Raw genomic sequence first — 12,123 nt, 5'->3', positions numbered from 1 at the left:
CACTCCAGAGAAAGACCAACCCCATCTCTTTCTCCTCCTTCTTAGCTACTCAATGTGAAGATGAGGATGAAGACCTTTAAGATTCACTTCATTTAATGAACAGTAACTATATTTTCTCTTATGATTTTAATAATATTTTATTTTCTCTAGCTTATGTTGGTTGTTTATGTTATTGGTAAGATTTTCAGTCAACAGTAGGCTATGAGTAGTTAAGCTTTTGGGTCAGGGAATCAAATTATACCCGAATTTTCAACTGAGTGGAGGGTCAGTGCCCCTTGTCCCCACGTTGTTCAAGGTTAAACTGTATATAATAGAATACTATTCAGCTTTACATGAACCTGGAGGACATTATGCTAAGTAAAATAAATCACATACAGAAAGAAACACTGCATGATCTCATTTATATGTGGAATCTTAAAAAACTGAACTCAGAGAAATGGAGAATAGAATGGTAGTTACCAGAGGTGGGGGATGGGAGTGGGAGGATGCCAAGATGTTGGTCCAAGGCTACAAAGTTTCAGCTAATTAGACAAAAAGAGTAAATTTTTGAGATATATTGCATAGCAGAGTGACTGTAGCTAACAAAAATGTAGTGGATATTTCAATATTGTTAAAAGAATAAGATTTTAATGTTCCCACCACAAAAAAAAAAGCATGTGAGAGGACAGATATTCTCATTAGTTTGACTTAATCATTCCATAATGTACATGTGTATGAAAACACCACACTGTACCACATAAATACTTACAATTATTATCTGTCAAAAAGAAAATCTGATGGCTTAAAGGAATGAAAACGACTCCTCTGATATGGTTTGGTTGTGTCCCCACCCAAATCTCAACTTGAATTCCCATATGTTGTGGAAGGGACCCGGTGGGAGGTAAATGAATTACAGGGGCAGGTCTTTCCCAAACTGTTCTTGTGATAGTAAATAAGTCTCACGAGATCTGATGGTTTTAAAACGGGGAGATTCCCTGCAAAAACTTTCTTCTCTTTTCTGCTGTCATGTGAGACATGCCTTTCACCTTCCACCATGATTGTAAAGCCTACCAAGCCACGTGGAACTGTGAGTTCAATAAACCTCTTTCTTTTGTAAATTACCCAGTCTTGACTATATCTTTATCAGCAGTGTGAAAATGGACTAATACAGAAAATTGGTACCAGAAGTGGGGTGCTGCTGAAAAGATACCCCAAAATGTGGAAGTGACTTTGGAACTGGTTAACAGGCATAGGTTGGAACAGTTTAGAGGGCTCAGAAGACCGGAAAATGTGGGAAAATTTGGAACTCCCTAGAGACTTGTTCAATGGCTTTGACCAAAATGCTGATACTGATATGGACGTGAAATCCAGGCTGAGGTGGTCTCAGATGGAGATGAGGAACTTGCTGGGAAATGGAGCAAAAAGGACTCTTGTTATGTTTTAGTAAAGAGACTGGTGGCATTTTGCCCCTGCCCTAGAGATTTGTGGAACTCTGTCCTTGAGAGAGATCATTTAGGGTACCTGGTAGAAATTTCTAAGCAGCAAAGCATACAAGAAGTGATTTGGATGCTGTTAAAGGCATTCAGTTTAATAAGGGAAATGGAGCACCAAAGTTTGAAAAATTTGCAGCCTGACAATGCAACAGAAAAGAAAATCCCATTTTCTGGGGAGAAATTCAAGCTGTCTGCAGAAATCTGCAAAAGTAACAAGGAGCCGAATGTTAATCCCCAAGACCATGGGGAAAATGTCTCCAGGATATGTCAGAGGTCTTCAGAGCAGCCCCTCCCATCACAGGCCCAGAGACCTAGGAGGAAAAAGTGGTTTCCTGGGCCAGGTCCAGTGTTCGTATGCTGTGTGCAGACTAGGGACTTGGTGTCCTGTGTCCCAGCTGCTCCAGCCATGACTAAAAGGGGCCAACATAGAACCAGGGCCATGGTTTCAGAGGGTGTGAGCCCCAAGCCTTGGCAGCTTCCATGTGGTGTTGTTCCTGCGTGTGCACAGAAATCAAGAATTGAGGTTTGGAAACCTCTGCCTAGATTTCAGAGGATGTATGGAAATGCCTGGCTGACCAGGCAGAAGTTTCCTGCAGGGGTGGGCCCTCATGGAGAACCTCTGCTATGGCAGTACAGAAGGGAAATGTGGGGTGGGAGCCCTCACACAGAGTCCCTACTGGGGCACCACCTAGGCGAGCTATGAAAAGAGGGCTACCATCCACCAGACCCCAAAATGGTAGATCCACTGAAAGCTTGCACTATTCACCTGGAAAAGCCACAGACAATGCCAGCCTGTGAAAGCAGCCAGGAGGGAAGCTGTACCCTGAAAAGCCACAGTGGTGGAGCTGTCCAAGACTATGGGAACCCACCTCTTGCATCAGTGTGACCTGGGTGTGAGACATGGAGTCAAAGGAGATCATTTTGGAACTTGAAGATTTGACTGCCCCATTGGATTCTGAACTTGCATAGGGCCTGTAGCTTTGTTTTGGCCAATTTCTCCCATTTGGAATGGCTGTATTTACCCAATGCCTGTATTCTCTTTCTATATCTCTTTCTATTTCTGTATTCTCAGGCTCATAGGCAGAAGGGACTTGGCTGGTCTCAGATGAGATGTTGGACTTTGGACTTCTGAGTTAATGCTGAAATGAGTTAAGACCTTGGGAGACTGTCGGGAAGGCATGATTAGGTTTGAAATGTGAGGACATGAAATTTGGAAGGGGCCAGGAGCAGAATTATATTTTCATTCTAAAAATAGTTTCCAGTTCTCAGTTAAAATTTTCAATCTTGTCTTTCATCTTATAAGCGTAGCTACTTTCAAGCTGTCTGATAACTCCAATATTTAGAGCTGCTGTGACTGTTTCTACAGTCTGTTGCTTAGGCTGGTTTAATTCATGCTGTCTTATCTTTTACTATGTCTGTTTATTTTTTATTGTGCCCTAGTTATTGTAGTTACAAAACTGAAAAAAAATAAAGCACTTAGATGATCTCATCTTTTTTCAGAGAGGATTTAAGTTTGCATCCTGTGAATATCAGCAATGAAGGGTCACCTCAATTCAATTTCAGAGACTGATAAAAAGTTCAGATGCAATCTCTACGAAGGCTTATCTTCTGGTTTCTCCTATAATATAACCCTGTGGGGACTTAAAAAAAAGTAGTCACTCACACAATGTCAGGCACTGAGCTCCAGTCCCTGCAACCCTGTGAAGCTAGTATAAGTGCTTTTAACCACCCCACCAAAACTGACAAATGCTCACAGGGGAAAAGCAGATTCAAAAGCCAGGGTCACAATCCAAATTCAGTAATTGTGTCTTGTCTTGTTTGCTTTCCAATGCTTTCAAATAGGTTCTTGTTTTAAAAATATATGTATTTGGTCCTACTTTTCTAATTTTACTTGGAGGAAGGGTTGGTCCAAATTACCTAGTCTGTCAATTAGCAAACTTTAAGACAGCAATAGAATATATCTAATTAAAGTGAAACTATACCTGAAACTTGGATTTTTAAATTACATATCAAGTCAGAATTTTGTCAGAATTTTATTTTGTCAAAAATAAACCTAATTAAGCACCTAAAAAGCTATTTTAAAAATACAATACTAACAACTCATGTTTATATAAATCAAGATAGTAACAAGAATTATTTTTTTATATAACTTATGAAAAACCTTATACTTTAAAACATAAGTGAAAAGTTTGAGGCAACTTCTCTTCATACAACCTAGTAGCATAACTTTCTCATCAATATACTAAATATGCTTAAATATTCATATATAAATGTATTTTGCAGAAAGCAATTCTACTTTGAAATAGTATTTAATTAGAGCACCATATAGGCCACTCTCCTTTACCTGCACCAATTCTTTTTCTCCCTATTAAAATACCAGCTCAGCTTAATGTTTATCAAGCATATACTGCACATAATCAATAAAGAAGATGAGACGGAATGTGTATTCTGGAGGATTTTCCAGTCTTACAGAAGAGCTATGAAGAGACAATATTTTAATCGTTATAACTGAGATATGCACTAGATGCTATGGGTCACAGAGGGACATGATGATACCATTACATTGCTCTATTACTGTGCATTTCAATCACTACCTAAAATGCCTATTGTCTTTGGTGACACATTACAAAGTTTTAAAAATAGTACATACCACACACCAATTTATATTTTAAAATTTAATCAAACCCTGTGTATACATAATGCATAATAGGAGATCCCAAGGTGAAAAAACTGATATGAAAACTTACCCCATCTGGTAGTGCCCTCCAGCACACAGCACTAACAAATTCATTTGTATCATCTTCTTTTCGGTCTTTGTCCAGAACACTTTTGACTGTATCAAACTTAAAAGTTAGCAAAGTCTTAGAAAGTCCTTTATAGTACAGGTACAGAGAGTTATTCTCACTTCCTGAAAACAAATAATAATAATAATAATATTTTAGAATAGGAAAACTCGGAATTAGGACATCACATTCTAATAGTAATTATCACCCAAAGTTTTAGCTCAAAGATCTTTTATGGTCAAATTTGAAAGGCTAGATTACAGGACTAATTAGAAATCATGTAAGAAAAGGATTCTTGGACAAAAGCTATACTTTACTGATCTAAAGAAACAATCAATGTTAAATGATATGACAATATTGATAATTCTGAGGCTAAAATTACCCTATAAAAATCATTTATATAGGTTAGTGCAAAAGTAATTGTGGGTTTTGTCATTACTTTTAACTTCTGCACCAAGCTAACAGTCTATAGTAGAACCAGAAATATGTTATTATAGCAAGAATCTGAAATTACATTTAGAAAGATTTCCACTTAGAGAGGTAAAAGAAACTGGCAACACTTACATAGGCAGATTTTAATAGCCTACACAATTTATTTCCATTTCTCAGTATAGGAATTATTTGATTAATGGTCTATGAACTGTATTTTTGAGCCATCTATTAAGATAGGATAATTGTTCCAGATATTTGCTTTGGCAGTCTCATACACATGTGGAGAAAGTCAACTTTGCTGAATAAAGGCCAAGTCATTTAAAAGTATGATCAAAGCTCATATATTCAGGCATTAGATATATCAGAGCATTTGAATAATATCAAATTTGATTTTTCTATTTCTTATTTAAATTTGTATAAATTATCAACAATAAAAGTCCTAGAATAACAGATGAATACTATGCAAATAGATTACTTCATGGAGAGAACAGCAGGTAAGGGAAAATGAATATCAAGCTTAAGAAGACATATAATGTCTCCAAAATTGGAAATATTACTAACAGAACTTAACCTTTTCTGTCTCCCACGCAGTATCTAAAGAATTACGTTATAATGGAGAACAACTACAAAACAGTTAAAAATCAGGTGTTCAGGTATTTGAGGTGTTCAGGGTTTGTACACAATAAAAAAGGGAAGGACTAATGCTCTTCTAGTACAACACAAGGAAAATCAATAATGCTGGGGCATCATGTCTATTATACTATCTTCTGAGTGCACACACCATTTCCTGACTTAATATTTAGTCTATTTCCATTGAGTTCAATTTCAATAACAAATACCTGTTAAAAAGTTCCTGGAAACGATGGTTTTACTTACCACAAGCTATATAATCTCCATTGGAAGCCAGGCCTACAAAGTTTTTTTCATTGATATGACCCTTGAAAGAACGTAGGCAGTACGGTTTTCCTACATTCCACAGTTTTAGCTGACTGTCTGTAGAGCTGAGGAAAAGTATAAAGAGTAAGAATGTATTTAAAATTTCTTGACACGAAACTCATCACTACTAATTAGAGGCAATGCAGTTTGCTGGTTAAGAATGCAGTCTCTGGAGCCAGACTGAGTTAGAATGTTCATCTGTCAGCCAGGCGTGGTGGCTCACGCTTGTATTCCCAGCACTTTGGTAGGCCGAGGCAGGTAGATCACTTGAGGTCAGGAGTTCAAGACCAGCCTGGCCAACATGGCGAAACTGTTTCTACTCAAAATACAAAAATTAGCCAGGAGTGGTAGCATGTGCCTGTAGTCCCAGCTACTTGGGAGGCTGAGGCAGGAGAATCACCTGAACCTGGGAGGCAGAGGCTGCAGTGAGCTGAGATCACGCCACTGCACTCCAGCCTGGGTGACAGAGCGAGACTCTGTGCCAAAAAAAAAAAAAAGTTTTCTTTTCAACATATTTAAAATCACCATGAAATCACAGAGAAATGAACATGTCAGTGTAAAAGCCAACCAAGTAATATTTAAAACCAAAAATAATTCTACCACTATACTGCAACTAGATAAAATATACAATAACACATTAGTTGACTTTAATAAATAAAATACTTCTCATTATATTGCATCAACTATGTTGTTTATCTCTTCTTAAGAAGCAATAGCTAAAATCCAATCTGAAGTTCAAATGCAATTAAACATAGGAGGATGAGTTAAGGGGGGAGCATATAAAAAAAAACCAGTATCTTCAGGATTGTATCCACAATTTACATATAGTAGAGCACAATACAGACCAGAATCCACACTATTTTAATTGGACAAGATAAAAAAAATACTATTTAAGAAAAAGCACATATACTCCAATATTATAGTTTACATACATCTTCAGTGACATTACAAACTGGTAGGTGTTTAAGTACAGAGCTCTGTATTAAGCTTAACCTCTGAGGGGAGTAATACTCACGCAGAGACAATTTCCTCACCACTCACAAACTTTGCGTAAGAGACTGCTTTACGGTGTCCTTTGAATACCATGATTGGCTGTTTAGTGTTACGAAGATCATAGTAGTGGACACAGTGATCTAAACCAAAACAAAATTAGATAAATGTAGTAAACGCAGAAATGGAAAGCAAAGTTAATTTAAACTGGTTTTTGTTTTTTTCATTAAAAGTTTCACATAGAATGTCTAATCTCTAACAGCCAGAAAACAAAGAAAAAGGAATTCTTTTCAAAAATAAGACTGGCTCTAGAAAGAGAGTATTAAGAGGTCAAAATAATTGGAAACTTAAAAATCAATCTATGTTTTAGTGGCGTCATTAAAAAATGTTAATATAAACATTATGGGACATCTGGATAAACATAATGCTATATAATCTTATTTCCCACATTTGCTTTAAAAAATTAGACATATTTTATATACAATACACACGCTCAAAGTATTGCATGCAATTCAATGATCTTTACTACATTTAACCAGCAGTTCAACCATTACCATAAATCAGTTTTATAATATTTCTGCACTCCAATAAGATCACTCATTTGGCATCCACCATCATAGGCAATCTCTATTCCTGTCTGTCTCTATCACTAATTTCTATGATAATCTTTATTATTTCCTTCCTTCTGCTTGTCTTCAGTTAGCTTTGTTACTCTTCTTAAAGACAGACACTTAAGGATACACAATTCTCTACAAACATTGCTTTGGCTGACACCACAAATTGTGATACGATGTGTTTCCATTTTCATTCAGTTTAAAATCCTTTTACATTTCCTTTGTTATTTCTTCTTTGACTAATGAGATATTTAGTAATGTGTCATGTAATTTCCAAATACTTGCAGATGTCTCAAAGCAACTATTGTTGATTTTTAATTTAATTCCATTTTGGTCAGAAAACTGTTTTGTACGTCTTCAATCATTTTATTGACAGAAAACTGTTTTGTATGTCTTCACTTTAAATTTGTTGACTTTTTTTCAGTCTTAAATATGGTCTCACCTGGAGACTGTTTAAAGCTTGCTTGAGAAGAATGTGTGTTCTTCTACTGTTGGATGAAGTGATCTTTGGATGTTTGTTATGTCAGGTTGACAATGTTATTCAAGACTTCTATAACTTTGCTGATTTTCTGTCCAGTTTTTCTATGAAATATCGAAAGTGGGGTATTTTTCAACAACTTCAGTCAAATTATCTACTTTTCCCTTAAATACTGTAGATTTTCATGTATCTACAAAAAGTTTGTTTTTAGGTGTGTTGATAATTGATGTATGTTTTCACTATTCATCCTTTTACCATTATAAAATGTCTTTGTTTCTAGTACCGGTTTCTACTCTAAGTATTTTCTGTTTGACCTAAATACTGCCATTCTACCATTTTTGTTGATTACTACTTACATGGTGTATCTTTTTTCATCCTGTTACTTTAACCTACGTGTGTCTGTGAATCTAAAGTCTATCTCTTGTAGATAGCATAAAGTTGGATTCTAATTTTTTTGTAAACCCATTCTGCCAATCCCTGAATGTTACAATGTTCAACATACTTACATTCAATATATTAATAGGTTGCACATCTGAAATCCAAAAATCCCAAATCCTTGCTTTTGGAGCGCCAACATGACAATCAAAGTTCCAAATGCTTCATTGGAGCATTTCGGATTTTGGATTTGAGATGCTGAACAGCAAGTACAATAATGCATACTTAACAATGGAGATACACTCTGAGAAACGTATCGTTCAGCAATTTTGTCATTGTGTGAGCATACAGTGTACTTACACAAACCTAGATGGTACACACTACTACACACTTAGGTTATATGGTATAGCCTACTGCGCTCCTAGGCTATACACCTATGCATCACGTTACTGTACTGACTGCTGTAGGCAACTATAACAATGGTAAATATTTATGTGTCTAAATATAGAAAAGCTACAGTAAAAATACAATATACAAGGTAAAAAATGGTACACATCTATACAGGGGATTTACCCTGAATGGAGTTTGCAGGACTGAAAATTGTTTTGGGTGAGTTAGTGGTAAATGAACATGAAGGCCTAAAACGTTAACAGTATACCCAGGCTACACTAAATTTACTGTAAAAAAGTGTTCTTCCATCAGTAAAAAATTAACCTTACCTTACTGTAATTTTTTAACTTTATAAACTTAATTTTTTAAGCTTTTTGACTCTTGTAATAACACTTAGCTTAAAACACACACATATTGTACAGCTGTACAAAAGTATTTCCTTTTTATATATCCTTATTAGTTAAAAAATTAAAATAGAAAAAGCTTTTTAACCTTTTTTGTTAAAAACTAAGAAACAGAAAATTAGCCTAGGTCTACACAGGATCAGGATAACCAATATCACTGTTTTCACCTCCACATTTTGTTCCACTGAAAAGTATTCAAGGGTAATGATATGCATAGAGTTGTCATCTTCTCTGATAACAATGCCTTTTTCTGGAATGTCTCCTGAAGGGTCTCAGGTTATTATATAGTAACTTAAAAAAACAAGTGTAAGAAATACACTCTATAATAATGGTAAAAAGTAAATAACAAACAAGTATATAGTTGTTTATTATCTTTATCAAGTATTATGTAGTATATGTAATTGTATGTGCTAGACTTCTTGAACATGTTTTATTTTTAATTTTTGTGAGTATATGGTTGGTATATACACTTAAGTGGAACATGAGATGTTTTGATACAGACATGCAATGCTTAATAATCACGTCATGGGAGAATGGGGTATCTACCTCAAGCATTTATCCTTTGTGTTACAATATAATTATACACTTTTAGTTATTTTAAAATGGACAATTAAATTATTATTGACTACAGTCACCTCGTTATGCTATCAAATACTAGGTCTTACTCATTCTGTGTATTTTTTGTAGCCATTAACCACCTCCACCTCCCCCAACAGTCCAACTACCCTTCCCAGACTCTGGTAACCATCCTTCTACTCTCTCTGTCCATGAGTTCAATTGTTTTCATTTTTAGATCCCACAAATAAGTTAGAACCTGTGATGTTTGTCTTTCTATGCCAGGCTTATTTCCCTTTACATAATGATCTCCAGTTCCATCCATGTTGTTGCAAATGACAGAATCTCATCCTTTTTTTTTTTTTTTAAATAGTTGAATGGTACTCCATTGTGTATATGCACCAATTTCTCTTATTCATTCATCTGTTGATGGATACATAGTTTGCTTCCAAATCTTGGCTACTGTCAACAGTGCTGCAAAAAACATGGGAATGCAGATAGCTCTTTCATACATAAGTTCTTTTCTTTTGGGTATATACCCAGCAGTGGGATTGCTGGGTAATATAGTAGCTCTAGTTTTAATTTTTTAGGAACCTCCAAACCATTCTTCAGAGTGGTTGTACCAATTTACATTCCCACCAACACTGTACAAGGGTTCTCTTTCTCCACATCCTCACCGGCATTGGTTTACTGCCTAACTTTTAGATAAAAGTCATTTTAACTGGGGTAAGATAATATCTCATTGTAGCTGTGATTTGCATTTCTGATGATCAATGATGTGGAACACTTTTACATATACCAGTTTGCTATTTACACGTCTTCTTTTGAGAAATGTCTACTAAATCTTTTAACCATTTTTAAATGGATTATTAGATTTTTTTTCCTACAGAATTGTCTGAGCTCTTTATATATTCTGGTGATTAATCACTTGTCAGATGAGTAGTTTGCAAATATTTTCTCCCATTCTGTGGGTCGTCTCCACACTTTGTTGACTGTTTCCTTTGCTGTGCAGAGAAGTTTCTTAACTTGATATGATCCCATTTGTCCATTTTTGCTTTGGCTGCTTGTAGGGTATTACTCAAGAAATTTTTGCTCAGACCAAAGCACTAGAGATTTCCCCCAGTGTTTTCTTGTAGTCGTTTTGTAGTTTGAAGTCTTAGATTTAAATCTTTAATCTATTTTGATGTGATTTTCACATATGGTGACAGACAGAGGTCTACTTCCATTCTTCTGCAAATGGATATTCAGTTTTCCCTTTGGCATTTATTGAAAAGACTGTCTTTTCTCCAGTGTATGTTCTTGGCAACTTTGTCAAAAGTGAGTTCACTGTAGGTGTGCTATACTTTTATTTAACTGGTAGCATAGAATTATTTACACTAGTATCACTGCAAACTTGTGAGTAATGTCTGCACTATGAAGTTATAATGGCTATGACAATGTTAGAAGTATAAAATTTTTCACCTCCATTTTAATCTTATGGGACCACTGTCATATATGCGGTCTCTCATTGATTGAAATGGCATTATACCTTGTATGACTCTACAATGTAAATATTCCAAAATAAAAAAAATGAAATCCAAAACACTTCTGGTCCTCAGCATTTTGGAAAAAGGGTTCTCAACCTGTATATGGTAGAATTTTTACCTGCAATGTTGCTATTTTTTTTACGTTATTTGCTCTTTTATGCCTCCATTATTACCTTACTTTGTGTTATACAGATATTTTCTAGTGTATCATTTTAGGTTTTAGTAAATTTTAGCAGTTATTTTTCATAGTGGTTTTTCTGGGGATTACAATTGGCATGCTAAATTAAAATAACCTAGTTCAGATGATCACTAATTTAATTTCAATACTATGTCAAAATTCTGCTGCAATATAGCTCCAGCTCCTTTCCTCCTCATCCTTTGAAATATTATGGCCACACATACTACATCTTTCTATGTTATATATTCATCAACAGTTTTAGAATTACTATTTTAGTCAATTGTCTTTCAATCCTTTTCCAGTTTAGAAAAAAGAAAGTGCAGTTTGCTGCCAAAGTTCATTTAATTTTACATAAACACTCTCTTCAAGGCTGTTGCAAATCTGACTGAATTTTAGTGTGAAAATGAAATATAAAACTGTTCTTGGGAGTTATTTCTAAAGAGAACTAACATCAGAATTGTCTGAATCATCAGAATCATCTATTTCCAAAAAATTGGATTCATCAAATGAACCTCTGGCAAGCAAGTATTTGAGTACGATGTTAACATCATGCATATGTTTTCTAGGATTTGACATTTTCAGCGATTGAGTATAGTAATTCTCTGTCAAATTTTCTCGATTTTCATTTGTATAAATGGAAATACCACTACTAAAGATAGAATGCTATAGATAGAATGATGTCTGTTGTTTCCAAAGTTGATATGCTAGAGTGATGTAAAAATAATAATAAAAGTGAGATATTTCGTGACAAAGTTATCTCAGGGTAAACAACTGCAGCTGCAAGTGTCGCCAGCAAGTATTCTCAGGGCAAATGAGGAAAGGGTTAAATCAGAATAAAAATTCTTTACAAAAAATTCATCTAAACTATCTTTTTTATATACCGATATGATTACCTTAACCAGTTCTCTTTAGTACTTTGTGGACTTACATTACAGTCTAGTATCCCCTTATTTCGGCCTGCAGAACTCTCTCTACTATTTCTTATAGGGT

At 35.2% G+C, this 12,123-nt stretch overlaps 1 protein-coding gene across 13 annotated transcripts in view; it reads right to left on the bottom strand.

Moving 5' to 3' along the window:
- The window catches only part of COP1 (COP1 E3 ubiquitin ligase), a 259,658-nt gene that overhangs the window by 49,189 nt on the left and 198,346 nt on the right, over positions 1 to 12,123 (bottom strand). For all 13 annotated transcript variants that reach the window (XM_050767129.1, XM_050767154.1, XM_050767165.1 and 10 more), the window contains 3 exons: positions 6,639 to 6,756; positions 5,564 to 5,688; positions 4,220 to 4,380 (listed from right to left, as the gene is read on the bottom strand). In XM_050767129.1, the coding sequence (XP_050623086.1) occupies positions 4,220 to 4,380; positions 5,564 to 5,688; positions 6,639 to 6,756 (404 nt within the window). The remainder of the gene's footprint in view (positions 1 to 4,219; positions 4,381 to 5,563; positions 5,689 to 6,638; positions 6,757 to 12,123) is intronic.

Source organism: Macaca thibetana, chromosome 1 (assembly GCF_024542745.1).
Source record: "Macaca thibetana thibetana isolate TM-01 chromosome 1, ASM2454274v1, whole genome shotgun sequence".
NCBI lineage: Eukaryota > Metazoa > Chordata > Mammalia > Primates > Cercopithecidae > Macaca > Macaca thibetana.
This window is presented reverse-complemented; position numbering and strand designations above follow the sequence as displayed.